Raw genomic sequence first — 24,720 nt, 5'->3', positions numbered from 1 at the left:
TTACCATCATAACAGTTTACAATAGTGCACCAATATCAAAGTGAATATGGATCATAATTTACATAGGTGGTGCCAGTACTATTCGGTAACAAACAATATAGACTAATATAAATTACTATAAGGATTATGCATATGAAGAAAATCAATTGGGGGATTGTATGTTTTATAGCGCTGTATCCTGTGGTTTGACTACAGCTAAAATTAGTGGTGAGCTAATTTCCAGTAGTAACTGGAATTTGTGAGCTTGGTGCTACATGTCCGCTTACTCTTGTTTACATGCTTGCATCACTTGCATCCTCCCGACCGTGTGGTCGGAAGGAAGACCTACCCCGCCTGATGTCGAACCGGACTCCCAGATACTCCAACGACTTGGAAGGTTTGAGACTGATCTTGTCCATGTTTAGTATCCGAGCTCCTGAAGCAAGGAGGTCACCCTGTTGGACACCCAGACACTTTCTTCCACGGACTTGGCCCGGATCAACCAGTTGTCCAAGTATGGGTGTACCAGGATTCCTTCTCTTCTCAACGCTGCCACCACGACCACCATAATCTTGGAAAATGTTCTTGGGACGGTGGCTAGGCCAAAGGGCAGTGCCTGGAACTGATAATGGCGACCCAGTATGGCAAAGCGTAGGAAGCATTAATGTTCTTGATGGATATGGATATGTAGGTAGGCCTTGGATAGGTCCAGGGAGATTAGGAACTCTCCCGGTTGTACGGCCATTATCACAGAGTATAAGGTTTCCATGTAGAAATGACTCATTTGTAGGTGACGGTTGACACTCTTGAGGTCCAGGATGGGGCAAAAGGAACCTTCCTTCTTGGGTACAATGAAATAGATGGAACGCCGCCCCGTATTTTCCTGGGCTGTAGGTACTGGGATTGCAGCCCTCATCCTGAGGAGCCTTAAAAGAATAATCTCCACTGCCTGCTTTTTGTGCTGGGAGTGGCAAGGAGACATCATGAATACGTCCTGAGGAGTGCTGCGAAATTCCAGCGCATATCCTTCTCGTATGACTTCCAGTTCCCACTTGTCCGAAGTGATCTCGACCCACCTTTGATAAAAGAGAGACAGTGGACCCCTTATTTCCTTGTTCCGAAGATGGGTCAGTAAATTTTCATTGGGAGGTTCAGGACAATCCTGAACCCAAACCTGCCCCCACTCTTGGGCTGTTGACTATGAAAGGACTGAGTTCTTCCAAATGGCGATATGTTGAGTTTCTGTAGAGACGGAAACGTTGAGAGCCCCTGGACCAGCGAGGGAGGCTGCAACTACTTCTTCTTATCTTTCGGTAGCTGGGGGACTGGAGATTTGCTCTGTTTACTGGCCAGTTTTTCCAATTAGTTTCCGAATAGGAATGATCCTTTAAAGGGCATCTTTGTAAGCTTGGCCTTGGAGATTGCATCGGCTGACCAATTCCGCAGCCATTGCTGTCTTCTGGCCACTACCACTGAGGCCACTCCTCTGGCTGAAGAACGGACTAAATCCGAGCCCATGTCTGCTAAAAAGGCGGCGGGTTCCATAGCCGCTCTAGAGTTCACCCTCGAGTCATTCACAGCTGAGAGAGTAGTAGGCACAAACACGCTACCAGGGCAAGAAGCAATCTGTAAGGTCATTGCTACTGTATCAAAGGCTTGTTTAAGGACCCTTTAAGGCCGCTCTTCCCTCCACTGGTATAGTTCACTTAGAGAAGCATAGATCAGAGCATCCACTTTAGGGAAACGCAAACATTCTCACTTCTGGATCCAGCGGGTATAGAGCTTCTAATGCCCGCCCCCCCCCCCTTTAAAACTTGCTTCTGGGGCATCCCATTCCAGGTCAATCAACTCCTGGATGGCTTCCAGCACTGGGAAGAAGCAAGAGGCTTTGTGCAAGGAAATCAGAATGGGGTTCTTCTTTAGTTCAGTCACAGATTCCGCTCCAGGAACTCCCAGCGTTTTCAGGATCTGGGAAACCAAGGCCGGCAATTCATCTCTATGAATGAATCGCAACATGATTCGAATTTCCCCTTCTAAGGGATCTTGCTCTTTCGCTCTATCATTAGGATTCCCACTAGGGATACCCTTGGTCAGGCAGGCATGCCTCAAGGTGTGCCAGCAGGAATGGAAGAGGGAGAGGGGGCAGGCTGGAGTTCCATCTGGACAGGGGTAAGCGAGGAAGTAAATTGCGCCTGTACAAAGGCCTATAGTCCCTAGAAAAATTTCACCCAAGAAAAGGTTGCCAGATCCATAGCTAGCCCAGTGGGAACTGGGGTGGGCCTAACCGAGTTCCCCTCTCCCATGGAAGACTCAGCCAAGGGGTTACTCAAAACCAGAGTACTTCCACTTAAGGCTGCAAATCCATCATCTGAATGGGAAAAGCCGGGCTCAGCAAAGTCTGGGGAGGCCAAATACCCTTTGGCTTCCTCACAGAGCTGACAAAAGTTGTAATCTAGGTCAAGCTGAGAAGCCCTAATATGTCAAGCAGCGCAGAAAGCAAGGCACATGTTTCTTGGCTGCCGGCGCCATTGGCGGTGGTAACAATGCACTCAATCAGCTCGCGCTTTAATATTTATGTGCACAAATTTTGAGCGCCTAGGTGGGGCATGGCGAGGCACACATACAGCCCGTGCACCCAGCTTTTCCTGTATCCTGCGCTTACTTTATTGTGCACATAAGAATGCGCACGATGTTATGTGCATAGCATGTGTGCAGAGTCGACACACTGAGCGTACAGACGTCCTATAGGGGGCAATACGAGAGACACACAAAAATGCACGCAAGATGGCACTGCTGCGGCCTACCATGTAATGTGCTAAGCTTAAAAGGGGGGCCACTCAACTCGCTTGTAAGGCCACTTTCCTATGCCCCAATGGGATCGGGCATGACGTCGGTACGGCACGCTGAGCAAGGAGACCGGAGGAAGTCTTACCGAAACCCCTCTTCTCTGAAGATAAATCTCTCTTTTTTTTTTTTTTTTTTTAAACTTACCTGGGCTCAGCGCTTACTGGCTGAGTACAGAGACTGTCTCCGGCTGCGGGGGGGAAGGGATTAGGCTATCACTGCTGTGCTTGGCATCCTGCACCTTCTGCCTTTCAGCTGCTTCAGCAGCAAAGTCCACACCAGGAACTGGCTACTTGACCAAGGCACACCTCTGAGGGATCTCGGAAATCACCTCAGGAATTCTCAGCCGAGAGAGAGTGGGGCTCAATTTTTTCTCCAATTCAAAAGTAGAATTTCTCCTTCCAAAAGGTACAGCGATCCCCATTGGGAATGCATCTGCTGGAGACGGAGAAATACTGAATGGCTGAGGTCACCACAGGGGTGTATCTAGGGTGACATCAGCTTTGAAATCTGACTCCGTCTCCATCTGCTGGCAGGGGAGCATAAACCCATTGGTCCTGATTCCACCTGGCTACATGCTAGGAAACAGCAGCAGCAATGCTGAACCCTTTTCCTGGTATGGGAATCAATGCACTTAAAGGAAAGTTCTTTGGCTATTGTGTGAACCCATTCAGACTGGCACAGTGAAATCAGCTTTGTAAGAACAGATTGCTGAACCTTGGTTTTGCTTTTGCATGAAGACTCAGATCCCTGTGCTAGAAGTATCCCAGCTTTGCCCAAATACCTCATGTTTGTCCATTAACGTGTACAGTAACATGGGCACTCGGACACCATGATTTAAGGGGAGGAAGGCTACAATGCTAACCCCACTACACTAAAATCCTTTCGTGCATATTCCTCAAGCATTAATTTATAACGCCCTCAGCAATACTGGTTCCCTGTAAGTACCCAGATCAGTCCAGGCTTCTGGGTTTTGCCTCCCTGCCAGCAAATTGAGACAGAGAAATTCTGACAAAGTTAAAACAAACCTGCATAACCCTATTAACCTAAAAATCTCTTTTGTCGAGCAGAAAGGAGTTGCATTTGGGAACCTTGCCCTGGCACCCACCCACATGCAAGAAGAATTTCTCCCCTGACCATTCAAAAGTGCCTCTACCTTAGGGCATATCTAGGCCAGAGACTGAAATGCCAGACGAGGAATGTCCTCCAAGCGTAAAAGTGCAGAAAAGAATCAGTTTGCAACATCTCAGAAGCATCTGAACGGCTGCAAACCTTTAAAGAGAGGCATGAACTGAACTACATATGCAACAGCAACTTCCGCCTTGCATGCTTCAAGCTGGTGCAAGCAGACTCAGTACCGATGGATACAATTAAAGAATCTGCTGCAGTAGATATTGTGAAACGTTGCAACCCAGTAAACATTAGTATCAATAATTAACACATTCTTTTACTGTGTTTTTGCTACAGAGCACAACACAGTGACAACTGCAGGAGAAGGCAGAAGTAACCTTCAAGGGTGCTGATCCCTGTTATAAAAGGAGAAGTTTGGATCTTTCTCCTCTAAGACGCTGGCCACCATCCAAGGCCCGTAAGTCCACGGACAAGTCTTTTACCTGCGGCGAAGAGGTTGAGGTTGGGGTGGGCAGCAAGCACCCAGAAGCGATCGTGGTCCCTGCGGAAAGTCTGCACCCCAGTTCTGCAACAACAACAATAATAATAATAAATAAAACGCAGGAGAGGTACAGAAACCTTGGAAGGCCTGAAAACCAGAACATAAGCTTCAGGGAAAGCAAGAGCGGGACTGCCTTGTGCTGCCCCGACACCATTTACCACAGCCTTAGCTTTGTTTTTGTTTTTAATGGGATTACAATACAGGCATAATATTTCTTTTTTTGGGGGGGGGGGGGGGGAGGGGAGTTGGCCACTCTTGCTGGGCATCCAGATCGATTTGAAGCAGACCCTACGGAGGCTGCAGTGCCATGGAGGAGCTGCTGTTAAGAGCAGGAGGCAGAGAACTAGGGAAGCCAGGGTTTAAATCCCATCGACACCCCTTGTGATCTTGGGCAAAAAAAAAAAAATTTGCTTCACCCTCCATTACCACATAAAGGGAGACAGCCACGCCCACTATAAGCGCTACCTATAAACAGCTCCAGGAACAAAAGTGCCACCACCATGCCTACCTCTAACTTACCTGCAAGTCTAGGGCATTCTCCCTCCCTCCTCCCCTCTACAGCTGACACAGAAAAGGGGGCCAGGCAGGCACAGGCTTGGAGCTCACCGCTTAGACATGTCCCACACGCGGATGCTCTTATCCTCGGAGTTGCTGAGGATCAGCTCTTGCCGGGGGTGGAAGACGGCGCAAGAGACGTTGTTGTAGTGACCTCGGCAGGTGTCCACCTCCCAGGCCTTCGACTCTAAACCGGGGCAGAGAGAGAGAGAAGCAATAAAAAGCCTGAGATTTCCCTGACTGCGAGGAATGTCCGCCACCATGCCTACGTCCCTTCTATACTGCGACTCAAAACCGCCCAGCCCCTGCTGCTTGTTAATACCTTCCAGAAGTTTTTTTCTTTCTTCAACAAGTCTTTACTTTACAAGGGTGCAGCTGGTGCAAGAAACAGTTAAAAATTGCACCCATAACAAATGTAGTGCTAGATAAGACCTTGCAAACACTAAAAGATGCACCAACAGTGCAAGAAGAGGGCTTTGATGCACAGAAAGATTACTTTAATGGCTCTAATGAAATTGGAATAGGAAGCATCCAGAGTTTTTCATACAAGCGGGTCAACTGGAGCGGGGTATTTCACCGCCGCCCCCCCCCCCCCCCCCCCTCGTTCCCAAGATCCCTTCTGGCAATTAGCACATCCGGACTTCGCCCGCTTACCGTTCATCCTCCAGATCTTGACCTGCCTGTCGTCCGCCCCGGAGACAATGAGAGGCATGGTAGGATGAAAGGCTGCCCAGTTCACTCCGCGATCGTGTCCCTGTGTCAGAGACAGCCCCATTTAAGAGATGAGCCTTGGTTTAAGCTCGGCTACGTCACACGCAATTAAAAAAAAAAAAAGCTTCAGGAGAACGGGAAAACTTAACTGCTGTAACTAAAATACCAAAGGTTTCGATCAGTGGAACACCTGCAAATGGATGCCATTTCCTAGAGCCAAAACTCAGTGCTCTGCAGTCGTGGGCCGCCTTCACCAGCCAATTCTAAAGGCTGTTTAGAGCAATGCAAGAAAGGGGTGGCTTAAAGGAGCACGGCCAGCTTCGATGTTCAGCAACCTCACTCTAAGAGCAAGATGCAAGGAAAGTTTATGGAAGCAAGAACCAAATCTCCTTTGAAAATTAAGAAGGAAATAGAAAGGCTTCAGGCACTGAACAGCACACAAAAACATTTTATGCTATACCCATAAGGCTTCGTATTAAAAATGAAAGAAAACTGTGAAGATTTGCACTTATTTATGGCTAGAATTGTTTCCCCACTGTCTCCGTGCACCTTTGGCTACTGTAACCTCAACCAGATGCCTATTCTGCTTCAGGGAGGACAGAAAACACATGCCTGCACAGCCCAAAGACACAAAACTGGATTCAAGTGAAACAGAAAAGTGCAGGTCTTGAAGACAGAAAATGCGGAACTCTCTGCAACGTCCCAGCGCTTTACAAGTTCTTTGCAGTGGCCCGCTGAAAGGTCAGCACTGCTGCCCAGCTGTTACAGATGTGCTGGCGGTCACCGCTAAGCATACAGTACCTCGAGCACGTGCTTCACCACCGCGTCCGTGGTCCCAAACAAATCCACTCCGGTTATCCCCCGGACGTCCGACTCCACGGCTCCGGGAGACAGGTTCTTCTTCCTCAGCCCTTTCAGGCAGGAACAGCGGGGGGGGGGGGGAGGAGGAGGAGGAGGAAGCACAAGGTTAAATCGCACGGAGAAAAAAAAAAAAAAAAAAGGCTCATGGTACTGCTTATCCTGGCACAGGAAGCGCACCGCAACGTAAATCAATGAGAGATGCAGAGGAGAAGAAAAAAAAAAAAAAGATGCCAGGAACTCCTTGTTCTTTTTTCCGTGCTCTCCTCCCACAACATCACAAGTTCAAACCAGGGCTCAGACAGTGTAAAAGTGTGTGTGTATGTGATGGGGGCGGTGAAGATGGCATCACGGCACCAGACTTAAAGTCTTTGGTTCAAATCTGGCCTGGCGAGAGCCCGAGCATGACATCGGTACTGTGCGACTCCCTCTGGATCCTGATGATGCGCGTGCACCCCTCACGTCTGGCCACTAGGTGTCACCATTCAGCAAGGACCCAGACACTCCTTCCACTCCCTCTCCCCCCCCCCCAAGACTGCATCCCCTGGCCGGCCCAGAGAGAAGCTGGGCCCAGCAGCTTAATGCGGGGTCTTCCGCACGCACTGCCGAGCCAGCAGGGCCGACGGGGGGGACGCGCACTACAGTTTAAAGATGTTTCAGCTTGCACTGGTCCCGGGATTGCGAACAGGAGAAAACAACCAGCCCCTGGCTCCAAAAAAAGGGCACAGGCTGTAAAGCCAGGCAGGATTGTAGCCCTGAGCCCTACAGGGATCTTTTCCTGGCTTCTGCCGGCTTTTCTATGAACTGCTTTCAACATTTCTTTTTTTGTTAGTTTGTTTCGTACGCAAATTGAAACAATGTCACCACTTTTCAAAAAAAAAAACCGCAAAAACAAACAGCTTTTTGTTTGCAAAATTAATTTAAGTTACCCACACAGTAAATCCTAGACAAATTTTGCCCTTCTCTAATATCAGTGCAGTCAGAATGGGACAGGCTGATACATTAAGGGGGCAATTTTACAAGGGATCCTTCATAGGTTAATGAGCCCTTTAAAAAAAAACCCCCCAAAAAAAACCCCAAGGACTGAATGGACCTGTACGTGCACCAGTGCTTCCGCCCACCTGGAAGAGGAAGCTGAGTCCAATGTGTGCATCAAACCATTTATCTGTAGCAGAAAATGGAGCTCCCACCAACAGGTCACTCACTACATTGTGAGCACTGGCTTACCCTGTACAGATCCAACATGCACAGCACATATTCTGCCCATTTAAGTCCTTCATGTCTTTTTTTTTTTTTTCCCCCCCAGGTTTGAACTGGCAGTTCTGGGAAGGAGGTTGGTACAAGCAGTGTCTGTCCCAACTGCTCAAAAGAAAGAAAAAGTGCAAGGAGCTCCAGGCCGAGAGATACTTGAGCCTCTAACAAAGCTGCAGGATAGAGCTGAACGACAACTGAGAAATTTCTGCTGTGGCTGCACGGATCAAGAGGGATGGGAGGACAAACACAGAGAGGATGAACCAGCTTCCCACGAGTTCTGACAGCAGGGAGAGAAGAGGTTGGGGGAAGAGGGGCGTGAAGGGGGGCAGAGACAGGCGACGGAAAAGGGAAGGGGGCAGCAATCAAGAGATTAATGCAAACTAGACAAGAAACAGAAAAAAAAAAAAAGGTGTAGATAGATGCATACACACACAAGGCATGCAGGGGAGCAAAGCACAAAAAGTGTATGAGTATAAAACATACAATGCATGCTTCATTTCCATCTCAAGCTACAGGGATAAAACTGATCAGGATGTTTGATAAATAGTAGTAGTAGTTACAAAAACATTGCATCTAAATAATTACTCTTGCAGCTAACAAGGGGGCACTTGCATAGATATAAAAATGGCAGAGAAAGACTATGGTAGTAGGAAGCTTGCAGAAAACAGTCACAACCTTTTGTGTGCGGGTTACCACTTACGATCATTAAAACACAAGAATGCTAGTTATTAGAAGTCCTGCTAAGAGAGATGCCTCCTCATGCTAAAAGCTACTGGAACGCATTACGCAGTTTCCCAGAATGAACAGGATCACTCTGCAGGCAAAGCAAGCAGCGGGGTGACCTGCAGGATTAGTCAGGCTTTCGGAGACTTCCATGCAGTTTAATGCTGCAGACAGGCATCTAAAGTAAGCCGCCACCATCTCCCTCTCTCTCTCTCCTTGGATGTTGGGATGAAAGACCTTCCAGTTTAATGATGCACTTCTCTGATCCCCTTCTGCCCAACAAAGGAAAACTTGATTTATGAATTGGACTAGTTTTCTTTAGAGGTTGTTGATAACTGAAGGATAGAGCAGTTATCCTCCATTCTCAATAAGAGTAATAAGCCTCCATTCTCAATAAGAGTAATAAGCCCTTCACAGGCAACCTTCCTTAAGAGATCCACTAACACTATATTCTGCGAACCACAGATCAACTGAGATACCTCTGTATACCGAATAACCTATCGTGACTGCAGAGAGAGAGAGAGAGGAGGACAGGGGCGAGGGGGACCAGAGAAGTATAGATCAGAGCCGCAGCTGCATGTTACTGAGAGAACAGATGAGATGGTGCCCAAGTCAGCAGCAGAGGACAGGGGGCAAACAGAGCTCCTCTGTTGCCTTCCTTCCCAAGCCTCTACTGCTCACAAAGCTGGTCATGTCTGTGTGTGCACCTAGAAAGAGCGGGGGAGTCGGCCCCAGTGAAAAACTGCAACAACGAAATTTGCAGGCGATACCATGTCCTCGCATTCTCCTGCCTTGTACGCAAAAGAACACCTTTGTATTCAGCAGTGCCTATACAGAGCTCTCTCTCCTGCTCACTGCTGGGTGTCTGCTGACAGCTTGAAGCCAGGGCCTGCAGCAGCTTCCAGCAAAACAACAGGGACACTTTATGCACCATTTTAAAGTAGTGCATATGGGTGGGACATGTGCTTCACAAAATGAAATCCACCATGTGAACTAGCTCACCAAACTCCTGAAAAAATAAGGAAAACAATCAGAACTGAATGTTCTCCCAATTCCTGGAAATACAACTAAATCCTATTAAAGAATACACGTATGTGTGTGTGTGTGTAGGATCGTCAATACCTTAGCCTGTGGCTTATGTACGTCTCTAAAAATGGAGCAAAACATTCTTAAAATGCTGAAGGGAAATGACATCACTGGTCTTGAACATCTTTTATCTGTTGCGACTAGTCTGAGTGCAATAGAATCCAACATCAATCAAGGTAACCGGTTCAACCCTTCACCCATATACACCCTAAACATTAAATACCATAAAGTGATTTATCACACTCAGACTGGTCACAACTAATAGAAAATATTCAACCTGTGACATCACTTGGACGTAGAAGATTAAAGTCTGACAACCATTCAAACGAAGAACTCTGGCACTTACTGATTAAAGCATCTTGCTTTAATCCAAATTCCTTTTGGACTATGCTTCTTTAATTATTTTTTGGCATTTAACTTCCTTCCAGCTTTTAAGCTTCCCAAGTTTTTACTCCTTGTTAAATGTAACTTTATCTTATTCTCTTCTCTTGTTAATTACTTTTATTTATTGCTTCTGTTATACCCTTGTTTTATGTAAACCGATCCGATATGGTTTATTTACTATGAAGGTCGGTATAAAAAAGTGTTAAATAAATAAATAAATCACTTCCTGTCAGCATTTTACCAGCATTTTCCTCCGTTTTCAGAGTCGGCAGAAGTCAAGAAACCTCCGATGCAGTACTTTTACAAAATGCAGCTGTGTGTCGGGGTTATGTTTAAGCAGATGTAGTATTTCAAGGATTTCTCTTTATACTATAAGCTATAGCCAGATTATTCCATAGGATTATAAGGCTCACTTTTTATACGCATAAGATTGGACTAAAAATAAAAAAAAAAACATTAAATGGACCTAAAATTAAGCTATAAGCCTTTGGGCGTTTTCCCACAGGCAAAGATATTGATGGCCCTATATCTATGTGTGTATATAAATATATATACATATCTATATTTATGTCTATCTATATGTTCTGAGTACCCTACTCAGTAGAGCTGCTGTCGGCATGATTGAATGAAGCCTGCAGCTTGACTTGAAGAGCCCCCTCATGCAGGTCTTTTTCTAAACACGGACCCATGTCAGGGTGTAAGGATCCTATTTTTAAAATGAAAAAAAAAATGTTTCCTTAAAAGAAGCAAGTCAGGTATATAGTGATCAATGATTATTTAAAAGGCAAATGAAGGCATTCAGCTGGGAGCGCCTAGTTATGAATGTCTTAATTTTAAAGATTTTTTGATTATGTTGCAAAAAGGTTGCCCAACCGTTTAGCCATTTACTGATAAAAACTAGTGGTCAAATCGAGTTTTATGGTTGCCACTGGCTTTCTTCCACCCTAGAGCTAGGAAACTCCATGCATAGTAGCCTGTTAATAACTGCATGATTAGGGTGTTGAACCAAAACTCTTCCAGTGCTCAGCTCTGCCTCTACCAGCGTGCACCATCGCAACAAACAGTGAAAGGGGGTGGGAGACAATTCGCTGCTAGGGCTGACTAGCCATCATTTTGTGGTGTGGGGATGTCCTGGGGGAGGAGGGGGCGTCAGCTTCCTTTCAGGACAGTACACCTGCATGGATACAGTTCAATCATTGCAGTTTCACACTGGGCCCTCACCCACCGCGCACCCTCTCAACCAGGGCAGCTCACCAGAAATATCCCAGACGCGGACAGTCTGGTCCAGGCTGGCAGATACCACCAGGTCCTCAGAAGGGTGGAACTGGGCACACATCACGTAGTGGTTATGGCCTGTTAGAACACTGTGAGGGGGGACAAAAAGAAAAGCAAAAATGAACATTGAAAAACAGTGCACAACACGCAGCAATTAAAGAGACAGATCCTCAAATTCCCGTTTCTTAGATCCGCTGTGTGAGGAATCACACTTACTGCAGAATCCTGCAGTGCAACCTACCATAATACATATGGACTAGAACCCGCACTTTTACTCTTGCCAAGTCACAGGCTGAGTTTTTTTGTTTTGTTTTTTTTTAGCCTAGTTGCCCACTGAGCCAACCCCCTGCGTTGCCTCATCAAACGCAGGTTTCATATGGAGATTCTGTGAGGGCCAGGAAAAAAAACTCCTTCCCCTGCTAATGCTGACTGCAAAACACCATCTACCCAAGAATTTATCTGTGGGGGTTCTCCAGCCCTTTTTCTGTAGTTAATTATCCAACAGTTTTTTGTTTTGTTTTGTTTTGTTTTTACCAGACACAAGTCCTAGATTGCCAGTTCCAAACTCGTATAGTCTGATCATCAGAAGCACTCAGGATCCAAGGATACTCCTGGAAGCAAAAAAAAAAAAAAAAATCCTAAATCAAGCCAAGCCACTAACAGACTAGCTCGCTGCTGTGCATGCCAACACCAAAGAATCAGCTTTGCAAGGATTGGGAAGAAGAGGGGCCCTGTGCAGGAGCCTTCATAGAAAGGAGTCCTGCCATGTGGTGCACGGACACGGGAAGAGCAAGAGGAAAATAAAACCATGGGACTCACATGATGGAAGAAGGTGGTGCGAATGTAGTCAAGGTGTCCGAGAAGTGTAAAGAGACAGCGACGCAGCTTGTAATTCCAAACCTACAAAAAAAAAAAAAAAAAAAGGAAAAAGTCAAACTGCAGCTTGACGTGACACCATTTTCCTCCTCTCTTCTAATTAAGCAATGTGTCCCCCCACCCCCAGAGCTTTCTTTCATTCCTAGTTGATAAAACATCAAATTTTACATCCCAGCACTGTACGTATTCTATTACAAATGCACAGAAAAAGAAACTATATAAATGCAAAATGTTAACTTTCTTTCCCCTATAATCTTTGAGGTACAAGCAAGGGTCCTGCTAACAGGTCCTATACTAGAATATTATGGGACTGCTATTCTGGGGATGGGGGGGGGGGACCATTATCTCACTCACATTTCGACAGGAACATACCAGACCACCATTTCAGCTGAACAAATTCATAGAGTTTAAATTTAAAACGGAAAGCAGAATTTAGTTTTGCAGAATGATTTTTTTCATCGCAAACTGAACCAAGCAGAGGTAAAGGGGTAATTTCATTATAAGATATACAGAGATCAAAACAGAGCATGAGAAGATGTCACTGTCATCTGGTAAGAAAGATTAATTAAACAAACAAAAAAAATTATACATAACTGCATCCCAGGTCAACTTTGGAGGCTACTGCTGTAATACAATAATTCTCTCTCACTGAGTTCCAATTACATTAAAAACCCCCAAAACATTTTAGAAACCTTGTATGCATGTACATTTTTCCTTTTCCCTCCATTACAGTTTCTGCCTTACTTTGATTTTATAGTCATCCCCTCCAGAGACGAACAGTGGCTGCTGCTTGTGGAAATCAATCCCTCGCACGGGACCTTGATGGATACAGAATTTGATTAGTCTTTGCTGAAAAACCACCAACATAAATTGCACCATGCCGTTTTTTTTTAAGCTGCTCTAGAACCAACATGGCTACTACAAGCTTCCAACATGACTGTCGGTGGCTCAATCTTCCCTCTAAAAGTACTACTTAGGGCAGGGGTTCTCAAACCAGTCATCAAGACACACCTAGCCAGTCAGGTTTGCAGGATATCTACAATGGGGGCAGTGCATGCAAATTTATCTCATGAACATTCATTGTGGATATCCTGAAAACCAGACCTAATTGTGTCTCTCCAGGATTGGAGTTATCTACCTCTGGTCCAAAGAACTGGAGCCCCATGTTATAAATATTACTGAAGTCTAGTTAGCAGTAGAGAGTGGAGCAGTTGAGAGCTGTTTTGGACCTTGGGCAATTAAAATATTCAAAATCATAACTTACCTTTAATCCAGCATTTACCAACCCAGTTCTGGAGGCATATTTAACCAGTCTGATTTTGAGGGTATTAGTAATGAATATTTATTAGATAGATTTGGATGCATTAGAGACCCAGTGCATACAAATCTCTCATATACATATCCAGAAAACTCATCTGGTTAGATATGCCTCCAGGATTGGATTGGCAAGTGCTTTAAATAGTTCTCTTCCCCAGATTCCTTCCCATCACCCTACTTAACTTCCTCCCTCAATTTGCTTTCTTTTTCTTCTCTCTTCTTCCCTCATTTCTGGACCCTCTACCAATCAAGGCCCCTTGTTATCCCTTCTCCCATCTGTAACAATATCTTATAAGCAGTGAGTACCAATTCAACTGCTGTGCCTCCCCTTCTCCCTGAAATTTTAGGCACATCGACCTGTAATTTAAATGCTCAGTGACTGCAGCAGTGGTAATGCTGGTCAGCACTGGCAGTCTAGAGCAGGGATTAACTTCTTTGGGCCCCTTACTATTTTAGTCCTTGGGGAAACTGCCCTCTCTGTCTGGCAAAGAACATTTAACACTGTGCCATTTGGCCAGCATAGCTGTATCACCACTGGTTTACTAAACTTATTTCCCCCTTGAAATATAAAATGTATGTTTTAAATCACTGCTCTAATAAAATAACCGGGTCCCAGAGTATTCACAGGGGAATCACTACGCATACATTATTTTCCCTTCCCTCTAGAGAAGTCTTTGAACTGCTATCCTAGCTCAGCTACTCACCATCATGTTCGTCAAACTTGTCGATCAGAGTGCACATACGGTAGTCCCAGAGCTGTATGACCCCATTGTGCAAGCTGGTCAATATCCAGGGCCGTTTGGGGTGAAAGCTGAGGCCTAGAAAAGAAACAGATGTGCACTGCCGACGCCGAACAGCTCTTATCTCGCGTCTCTAGAACACCCCCCCCCCCCCCCCGGTACCAATTCTTTCTACTACAGCCGCACGCACACCGGTACCTAACACCGCTGGCCAGCACAGGCCTTCCCGCTACTCCGAGTGAATTCAAGGCGAGAGAAGAGGCAGCCTTGGACTAACCACGGAGACCGGAGTTGACAAAGAGTGCGTATAAGGGGGACCGGCTCCGTGAAATCACACTAACAGGTGTATACTGCACGTTCAGCGGGCATCGCCTCGCCGCCATGGACAGGCCCCGGGCCCCTCCCGCGTCACCCTCTCACCTTTCACGCGCGCAGATTTGGTCTCGAATTTGGTCAGCATCCTGCCGGCTCCCCGCGCGCCCTTCTCTCCGTGTCTCGCAGGCAACCGGCTGCAGCGGCGGCTCCGGCTCCACGTCAGCGTAGCGGAAGCGCCTGGGCCGCGGCTACCCCGCCACCCACTTCCGCTTCTGCGCCTCGGCGCTCCTCGACCCCCGCCCTTTCCCGGTCCTCCCAGCACCAGCGAGCCCGGCGGGCGGAGGGAGCGTCTTTCCAGCCACTTCCGGGCGAGGAAAAGCGGAAGTCTGGCTGTGGAACCATGGCGGTGGCAGCGGGCGGAGGCACCGGGCGCCCCGCGGGGCTTCTCCTCGCACTCTGCAACGTCCTCCTCTTGCTGTCAGGTGAGGCCCACAGCCGCAGGGTCCCGGGTCGGGGAGGTGCGCTGGCTCCCTGGGGTTTAACTGATTACTCCCTCCCATCCCACGCTCTTTCCTCCATTCAACTAATGCTCCCTTCAAGCACCCGTTTTCTAATATCATCTCCCTTTACCCAGTTATCAACCTCCAGACTGTCTTCACCCATTCACTCCTCACCCCATTCCCCGGTCTCTCCTAACACCTTCCTCTCAGCCTGCATCCTCCATCACTCCGTCCTCTAATCCCCCTCCTCCCCAATCACTGTTTATTCCTCTCTTCACTCCTTCCCCTCCCGCATTCATTCCTCATACTTCTAATCACCTATTACCCTCGCCATCCTCTTTCCAGGTCGCCCCTCCAACCCTCATCCAGTTCATGGTTATCCTTCCCCCTCCCCCCCCTCTCCCCTCCCCTCCCCTCCCTCTCCCCTCCCCTCCCCTCCCTCCCCCCCCTCCCCCTTCTTCTCCTTCCCCCCCCCCTTCTTCTCCAGGGATTCGCTACATAGCGGCAGTCACCTGGCCTTCCGATAGAGACTATAGTCCAGTCCTGGATGTTTGATAACTCTTTCCTCCCCCCATCCCCTCCCAATCATAGTGCATTCTGGTACCTGTATTGGAGTATTCAAGGACTACAAATCCCACAGTGCACTTAGATGTAACTTTACGATACGTGAAAAAAAAAAAAAAAGGAAGTCTCGCTCCAATAATCTGGTCACTTTGCAGCTCTGCGGGTTCACGTTCTTGCAAGAATTTGACAGAAAAGGAGACTCGGGACCCATTGAGTCTTTACTTTGGATCAATTTCTGGTTCCTTTTCTATCAGTTCTCCTGAGTTTTCGTTAGTTTACTTATGGCCGTTCAGGTTTTTGTTACCAAGAGCGTTGGGTCAAGGACAGGCTTATCTAGTCCTGTGTTTGTACTCTTGACATATATGTGCCTGTTGTAGTCTGGGACTCGTAGTCTCATCTTTTTCAGTATTACAGGTCCGAGGGCATTGGATTATTAATAGATTGCAATATCTTTTATTATACCAACATAACCAAAAGATGTTTTACATGCAAAGTTTTGAGATCACATGGAAGGGACCCATATGGTCTCGTACCATGTAACAATATGTACCTAAATAATTAATCATGTTTAAAAAAAAAATCAGTGAGACCCATGGTTATTATAGAAACATAGAAATGACTACAGAAAAGGATCAAATGGTCCATCCAATCTGCCCAGTAAGCCTGTGCTGTATATGTTACCCCATGTTTATATTCCCTGCTATGCCTTGCTGTTGAAGCATAGAACAATGTTTGAGTTGCATCATAGTTCCATTCCTACAGACCTCAGACAGGAGCCCTGCCTCCCAACTTTTAGGAAAAAACTTAAGACTTGGTTATTCAAGCAAGCTTTTCCGGACACAACCCATTGACACAATCCAATGACTCCTAAAACACCACGCCTCTTGTATATAACATTTATTTTGTATACCATACTTAAATTGTATATTGTTTAACTATTTCTATTCTCTCCTATTTCTTCCTCTCCAAGTTCGGCTACCCTTGTTAAATGTAACTGTACCTTCGGTCACCACAGTTCTAGTTTTTATGTATATAATGCCACCCCTGTTTTATGTAAACCAGCAAGATATGTTTTCATGATTGCCGGTATATAAAAATTCTAAATAAATAAAATAAATAAATAGTAACAGTCTTGTTGTTTAAGGGTAGTAACCGCCGCATCAGCAAGTTACCCCCATACTTGTTTCCCCAGACCCAAAAAGTTGGGGCTAGGTTGCTGAACAAATCCAATTCCCCTTCTCCCCCTTTTGTTGAAGCAGAGAGCAATGATAGAGTTGTATCAACAGCATCAAGGCTTGTTGGTTAAGGGTAATAACTGCCATACCAATACGTTATTTCATGCACTCTTTTCTTCATTTCCATCCTTTAGCCTTTAGGGTTTCACAGTATAGCATTGTAATAGCAAGCTTACAGTGCTATCTATGCATGAAGATTTCTTGGACAAAGAATCGTTGCATTATGATTGTCAAGAGTTTGTAGGACTGTAATTATATAACTTCAGTTCACAATCCTCATGAACTGCCTCACATGCTGCAAGAATTCAATGACTCTGCCTAGCATTTGCTTGAGGCAATGTAACCATGAATGCGCCCAGGAAAGCTGAAACCCCCAGCCTTGCTGTACTCTCCTCTCAAGCTTTCCTGAGTTACGGCTTCCCAGACTGCTTCAAAGCATGAGAGAGAGAGAGGCAGGCAGTCTTGGCTTTCTAACATTTCTCCCACTGCTTTCTTAGTAGACTATAATTTATTTATTTAGCATTTTTATATACCGATTTTCCAGTAACAGAATTACTAATCAAGTCGGTTTACATTTTAAACAATAACATGACAGGAGGATGTCTTACAATAAACAGGAAGATTGAACTTGGATAAATAATTGGGGTTAACAACATAAAGCTACATCTTTAGTCTTTAGTCTTGATCATTTATAATAACTTTGTTAGAGCAACAGGAGAATAATCAAAACGTTATCTAAGCTTAATATCTTGCTTATCCAGTCCTGGCATGGCTCTGGGTGCCACCCGGGTCTTTTTCAGGTCTTCTATCCTCACAGTGACACACATGCATTTATTTTATCTACTGTCTATACTTTGGTTAAAGAACCAATCAGATTGCAAGTAAAAGGCTATAAGAGATTGGTGAAGGAACTGCCTGGCCCATCCAGTCTGTGTCTGCATGGTGCTCAACATAACAGTATACCATTCTGTTCCTTCATTAAGACCTTCTGGAACTATTTGTTTATTTTTAAAGTAAAGATCTGGTATTGTTCTTGCTGATCTCCCCCTCTCCACAATGGCTGTTTCCTAATTAAGCAACAGCAATGCTTTGAAGAAAAGTGATATGCAAATGTATTACTAACCATCTTCTACCACACAGTTCACTGAAGCAGCAGTTCTGTCAATGATTACATAAAAACTTGATTGTTGCTTTTATAAATACACAGAATATAATGGCAGAGGAGGAGCGCTAGGCTGCATTACTCCATCCATTTTCATTCCTAGTGCAGTATCATAGATCCCAGTAGATCTCTGGCTTTTCCCTCACTTCTTTGCCACTAAAGATCGTCTGTACTTGTCCCAGGTACCCCCTCCTGCAGAGGGGGTACTGGTATATATGGTTACGCCCCTCGAAGTCTATTCTGACTCCATCTGCTGGACGGGGGACATAACCCACCGTCTGGACTGAGCCTGGTACTACAGGAACGAAAATTAGCAGGTAAGGAATAATTTTCTTTTAAAGGGAAACTGTTATTCAGAGAAGATCTGGAGCAGTTAATGAAGCATTTGGGAGAATCGAAAGGGAATAAGTTGTGTGAGGATAAGAAGACTTTTCCTGCCTCGATCTCGCTTTTGAGATATGAGAAGATTTTGCTCCATCAGAAGTTCTTCAGCTTTAGTGCAAAAGCAAGACATGGGAAGGCAGCAGTCCTTTTGGGGGACACTCAGACCTTGGGACAGTTCTGGCCAGGAGGCTGGAAGGACTAAGACCTCCCAATGAGGTCATGCGGGTCCACTCTTCCTTGGGGGGGGTGGAGATTAGCCCTCTTTTAGGAGGTCACGGTGCAGCAATGGGTTCTGTAAGTGATAAGAGACTGCTACGCTTTAGAATGTTCTCGCCCTCTCAAAGAAACCTATGTGAGGTCCCATTGTGCTTCCCGCGTCAAGCGAGAGATTGTTCAGGATACGTTGCAGCGGCTGTGGCGCCTGGACACTGTTGTCCCAGTTCCCCCCCCCCAGAGGAATGAGGAAGAGGAAGGTACTCTGAACTTCGTGGTTCCCAAAAAGAAGGGCACTTTTCAGCCCATCCTCGAGCTACAGAAGGTCAATGCGGCGCTGTGGGCAGGGCCGGAAGAAGCAGTAGGTGCCCTAGGCCTGGGCCTAGCTCACCGACCATTAGGGGGTGTGAGCCATGTGGGGCCATCTCCACTCACGGCCCAAAAAACTAAAAGGAAGGAGTCGGGGCGGCGACCAGGGGTAGGGGGGGTGTCTGTACGACCGGGGGGGGGGGGGGGGGGCGCGGGGTGGCAGCGCAAAGCAGAAAGTGCCTAGGGTGCCTAATCCCCTTGCACCGGCCCTGGCTGCGGGTCCCACGTTTTCAAATGGAGACGCGAACTGTGATAGCAGCGGATCGCAAAGGGGAGTTTCTGGAGTCGTTTGATTTAGCAGAGGCCTATCTGCACATCCCGATACATTCTGACCATCTGAAGTTTCTGTGGTTCATGGTGCTAGGAGAGCATTTTCAGTTTCATGCTCTGCTCTTCAGGGTGGCGATTTTGAGTTACCGCAGTCTCTGGACTGGGTAGTGGACCTGGCAAAGAGCCATCTGGAGCCCCCCCCCCCCCCCCAGTCGTTGGAATATCTGGGGGCATGGTTTGATACCCGAATAGGCAAGGTGTTCCCTACCTTGGACAGGATTGTGAAGTTTCAGTCTCAGGTGCTTCATCTGCTGCATCTTGCTGATCCCAGGGTCTGGGATTATTTGCAGGTCCTGAGTTCTATGGCATCTATGCTGGGGTTAGTTCCTTGGGCACTTGCTCACATGCGGCCGCTACAGAGGGCACTTTTGTCCCATTGGAATCCACTATTGGAGGAGTTTTAGCTTCCTTTGCCACTTCAGGGTGGTTCCAGGTCCAGTCTTTCGTGGTGGCTTTCATATCCCAGTTTGGAGAGAGGAGCAGAACTGGAGATTCTGGACTGGGTGGTAGTGACCACAGATGCCAGCCTCAAAGTTTGGGGGGGCTGTGTGTCAAGGACAGGCAGCCCAGGGTCCGTAATCGGTAGTAGAAGTGTCCTGGTTGATCAGTCGTTTAGAAACAAGGGTGGTGCGTAAGGTGTTAGTGACCTTCTTTCTGCAGATTCAAGGGCAGACAGTACAAGTTTTCTCTGACAATGTGACTGTGGCATATATCAGTCATCAGAGCAGGACAAAGAGTCGTCTGGTGGCTTGGGATCCCCAAGAACTTTTTATCTGGGCGGAGAAACATCTAGCAGGCTTAGCGGCCTCTCACGTGGCCAGAGTGGACAATAAGCAGGCAGATTATCTCAGCAGGCAGCAGCTGGATCTGGGAGAGTGGGAGTTGTCAGTAGAGGCCTTTGTTCTCATTCAGATCAGGTGGGGCAGGCCCCAGCTTGACCTAATGGCATTGCAAGGCAATACCAAGGCGGAGCAGTTCTTCAGCCTCAGGAGAAAGGTTGGTTCAGAAGAGTTCAATGCTCTGGTGCAACCTTTGCCGACAAAGCTTCTGCTGTATGTGTTTCCCCCATGGCCTTTTGTGGTTTGCGGATCTGGTTCATCTCGCGATAGACGGTCCCATCCGATTGTCTCATCTGCAGGAGTTGCTGCATCAGGGCAGATCACTTTTGAGAGGTGGCACTTGTATTGAAAGGATACTCAAAGCAGGTAATCACTACTTTGCTTGAGGCTAGGAGGCCAGCCACTTCTCTGGCTTATATCTGAGTTTGGAGAGTTTTTGGGTTGTGGTGTATTGAGGAAGGTTTAGAGCCTTTGCAAGTGAACATTTCTCAGGTCTTAGCCTTTTTGCAAAGGGGCTTGTCAAAGGGACTGACTTACAATTCGCTTTGAGTGCAGGTGATAGCCTTAGGATGTCTTCGAGGTAAGCTTCAGGGGGGCCGTTGGCCTCCCATCTGGACGTCATTCGTTTTCTGAAAGGTGCAAAGCATTTGCATCTGCCGGTCTGTAGGATGTGTCCATCGTGGAACCTTAATCTAGTGCTTAGGGTTCTGTGCGGACCCACCTTTTTAAAGGTTGAGAAGGGCGTCTTTGAAAGATTTTACCCTGAAGGCCATCCTCTTGCTGGTGATTTGTTTGGCCAGGCAGATTTCAGAGCTTCAAGCCTGGTCATATAGGGATCCCTTTTTGAAGATTTTGGATGATGGCGTATAGTTCCTTCCTTGTTACCGAAGGTTGTTTCTGCTTTTCATCTCAACCAGATGGTGGAGCTGCCAGCCTTTTGTTGTCGGATATGTCACACACGAGGGAGCTGCCCTTGCTGGATGTTCGTTGATTCTGTTGTGTTATCTTAAGGTCACGAACAGTTTTCGACGTTCACTTCACCTCTTTGGCTTGTTCAGAGGAGCAAGGAAGGGAAGTAGGGCTTCCAAGGCCACGATTGCGTGATGATTGAAAGCGATTTTTTTTTGCCTTATCTCTGTAAGGGATGAACCATTCCAGAGGGGGTTGTGTGCGGATTCAACTAGGGCTCAGGCTGCCTCTTGGGCGGAGTGTCAGCTGGTCTCGCTGCAGGAGATTTGTCTGGCAGCGACTTGGTCTTCGCTGCACACTTATACCAGACATTACCAGTTGGATGTTCGGAGTCCAGAGGAGGCTATGTTTGGGCAGAGTGTGTTGTGCGCGGGTCTTTTGGGTTTCCACCCAGTGTAGGGGGGAACTTGGGTACATCCCACTTGTCTGGACTGATCTGGGATATGAACAGGAAAGGAAAATTGGTTCTTACCGGCTAATTTTCATTCTCGGAATACCCCAGACCAGCCCAGAAGCCCTTCCTTTTCAAAAGACTATTCTTGCTTCTATATGCTAATGCTGCAGAATTTAATTTACGATGATTGTGAATATATACGTCATTGATGGTTGAAGGCTTTTTCTCGCTAAGAGGTGGGAGCTCCAATTTTGGTTCTCTGCTCGCCCTACAATGAGGTGTGTTAAGTTTTGAAACAAAGGATCTTGGCCTGGGTACAGTGCCTGAAAAGTTTTTATTCTCTGCCTCCATCTGCTGGTAGGGATGCAAAACCCACTTGTCTGGACTGATCTGTGGTACCCCAGGAACGAAAATTAGATAACCAATTTTCCTTTACTTTTTTCCCCCTTTTGATCCTGTATTATCAAGACCTCTCACTTCAAAATGCATTAACTGCTACCCAATGATGTTTCAGTGCATATGGGTTGCATTTAACGAGCGATTCGTACATGGTTGGACCACCGTACTTGCCTCAACATTCTTTTGATGTGTTAAAATGAGCTATTATCGAACAAATTATGCATATTAAATAGACTAACAAACTAAGGGCTTGATTTACTAAGGGTTTTTTTTCCCATTCTATAACTATAAGAAAAAGGTTAGTAAACTGGGCCCTAAGTTATTTCTGAGGTTGGATTTCTGCAAGTCAGGTAAACTATATTTTGACTAAACCTTGTGACCCTAGAGCTTCTGAAAGGTGCTGTGGATCTGTACTGCTCACAAAGCAGACATGATCATTTAAACATGTCACCCAAAACGTGGCGCCCTCCAGTCATGCTCTCTAACATGGCGAGGCACTAATTCATTACGATTCAGGGAAGAGCACCTTGGAAGTCTTCTATCCAGGTACTGGCCAAGCCTGCTCCCTTTAGGGTTATGAGATCTTCTAGGGTTCAGTCAAGGATTATGACTGAAGGCAATCCCAATCTAACATTCTCGGGCCTGTTTCCTTCTTTCTAGGCTCGAGTCGGGGTAATTCTGTGGAGAGGAAAATCTACATCCCACTGAACAAGACTGCACCCTGCGTCCGTCTCATGAATGCCACCCACCAGATAGGCTGTCAATGTGAGTGCATATGTATACCAAAGCTCTGAAAACAGAAGTTGAATATTGTTTTTATAAATTGTTACCCGTCGCGAACATAATATAGGTAATATAGTGGGCAATAAGTGTTCTATACATAGAACTTATTATATTGTGTATTTTTTTTGTGATGTGCTGCCACCTGATGGTTGTATTGATTAACTCAGGTAATTTTTAAGCACTATATACTGTATATCCTTTAATCCGATAGGTTATGGAAGCTGCATTAAGGGAGATTTGCCCTACTGTAGTGTGATCCTCTGTGTTTTTTATGTCCTGACTCAGGATGTAACTTTTCTCCCGTTGGTCACCCCTAGGCAGCTCAGGACATTATGGGGAAGTTTTTTTTCTTGGGAAAGAATTCTCCATCTTACGCAAAGGCTCTGAGCTAAGACTGCTGCACCAGTTGTAGCCTCTATCTCCCATTGCTTTTTACACTCATTCATCAGTAGAAATATTTAAAGTAAGACTGAGCTGCAACACTGACATTTATTTATTTTTAAATTTTTATAATCTGCCTTCTGGAGAAGCAGAAGACAGAGCACAACCATAAACGGATTGCAATAAATCTTAGTTATTTTAGTGTTTGTCCAGCTGTTTTCAATATTTTGGAAGTTGAGGCAAGCCCGTCTTTGTCTATGAAGCTGGGTCGGTATTTATTTGTTGGGAGGGGTTGCGGTGCACATGTGACTGCATTTTCCCTTCTCTTGGCAGCCTCCATGAATGGCGACACCGGAGTGATCCACCTGGTGGAGAAGGAACAGGACCTGCAGTGGGTGCTGGCAGACGGACTAACCCCGCCTTACATGGTTGTGCTGGATGGAGAGCTCTTCACCAGGTAATGAGCCCGTCGCACGGTCAGTCTGTCCGCAGCCGCCCTTCACGTCTGTGCAAGGTCAGGCTAGGATCCCCCAGCCAGGGAGGAAGCTTTAAGAATTCCATTGCTGGACCGGGAAAAGGCTCGTCCGAGCTTCCCCCATTCACCGGTTCTCATCTGTTGAGTGGAACGATCTGAATATTGCACTTAAATGCCGCCGCTCTGAAGCAGCGCCGTAGATCCAGTGGTCGGCAGAGAGAGAGCTGTGAAACTGGAGAGGCTCAGCTTAGAGTGTCCCCCGACTGCTGCTCACCGACTCCCACCATTCTCACTGGTGAATGGCCCTCCCTCAAACCGACTAAAAGTACCCACGTTATTCAACCATGCAGGTATTTTTAACTACATTCAGAGACGGAAACTCCTGTGGGAGAAAACGGAGGGACGATTGCATCCCTCCCTTGCTTCCCCCCGCCTTCTGCTAGATTAACTTCCACCAGACTCCGCGCTTTCAGCTGCTGTGCCCCGAAGCTACGGAACAGGTTACTGCTACCCTTCCGCTTTGAGATATCTTATGTCGCTTTCAGGAAAAGTTAGGGCGCGGCTCTTTAACCAGGCATTCCCTTAAATCCACTTTGATTACTGTGACGTTTGTGAGACCTGTGAAAACAAAGATCACGATGGAAGGCTACAAACCCCTCTCCTCACAGCTTATTCCCTATGATCATTGTAACTAGGGCTCTGTGTCAGGAATTTTAATCTAATTTTGACTTGTAATCCTTCTTGAGACCAGCTTGGTAAAGGCAGAGGGTCCAATCTTTTATAAAATAAATAAAAATGAATAATTTTCACCCCTCTTTGCTGTATTTTCCATGGGGGAAAAAAAAAATAGAGTGCAGAATCCGTGGATCAAAGTGAAAGCGGGCTGGTGCTTTCTCTCTGAAAACAGGAGGGCTTTGTCCCGGGGCGGAGAGTCTGGCACATCCCTGCCGTGTGAGCTTCACGTGACTTTGCCTCCTTGTGTTCGGTCTGAGATTGTAAACTCTTTGGGGGAGGAGCTTTATAGTCGTCGGCGCTGTGCATGTGGCAGCGGCCAGACAAGGAATTATCTCTCTTAATGATATCCTAACTTGGCAGGTAGTTGAGGTTGCATCCGAAGCTAAATTTGAATAAAAC

At 46.5% G+C, this 24,720-nt stretch overlaps 2 protein-coding genes across 3 annotated transcripts in view; one reads left to right on the top strand and one right to left on the bottom strand.

Moving 5' to 3' along the window:
* Window positions 1–14,875, bottom strand: part of COPA (coatomer protein complex subunit alpha) — a 58,361-nt gene extending 43,486 nt beyond the window's left edge. Inside the window, exons 1-10 of the mRNA XM_029581673.1 lie at window positions 14,695–14,875; window positions 14,239–14,352; window positions 12,962–13,035; window positions 12,161–12,241; window positions 11,876–11,952; window positions 11,321–11,430; window positions 6,563–6,672; window positions 5,705–5,804; window positions 5,102–5,237; window positions 4,437–4,519 (exon numbers count right to left, since the gene is read on the bottom strand). Coding sequence (XP_029437533.1) covers window positions 4,437–4,519; window positions 5,102–5,237; window positions 5,705–5,804; window positions 6,563–6,672; window positions 11,321–11,430; window positions 11,876–11,952; window positions 12,161–12,241; window positions 12,962–13,035; window positions 14,239–14,352; window positions 14,695–14,734 — 925 coding nt within the window. The 5' untranslated portion in view covers window positions 14,735–14,875. The remainder of the gene's footprint in view (window positions 1–4,436; window positions 4,520–5,101; window positions 5,238–5,704; window positions 5,805–6,562; window positions 6,673–11,320; window positions 11,431–11,875; window positions 11,953–12,160; window positions 12,242–12,961; window positions 13,036–14,238; window positions 14,353–14,694) is intronic.
* Window positions 14,876–14,912: 37 nt separating this feature from the next.
* The window catches only part of NCSTN (nicastrin), a 45,229-nt gene continuing 35,421 nt past the window's right edge, over window positions 14,913–24,720 (top strand). For both annotated transcript variants that reach the window (XM_029581675.1, XM_029581674.1), the window contains exons 1-3: window positions 14,913–15,071; window positions 22,608–22,712; window positions 23,445–23,568. In XM_029581675.1, the coding sequence (XP_029437535.1) occupies window positions 14,990–15,071; window positions 22,608–22,712; window positions 23,445–23,568 (311 nt within the window). In that variant the 5' untranslated portion in view covers window positions 14,913–14,989. The remainder of the gene's footprint in view (window positions 15,072–22,607; window positions 22,713–23,444; window positions 23,569–24,720) is intronic.

Source organism: Rhinatrema bivittatum, chromosome 16 (genome assembly GCF_901001135.1).
Source record: "Rhinatrema bivittatum chromosome 16, aRhiBiv1.1, whole genome shotgun sequence".
NCBI classification, from domain to species: domain Eukaryota; kingdom Metazoa; phylum Chordata; class Amphibia; order Gymnophiona; family Rhinatrematidae; genus Rhinatrema; species Rhinatrema bivittatum.
The sequence above is the reverse complement of the archived record's forward strand: the minus strand, read 5'-3'. Positions and strand labels throughout refer to the sequence as shown.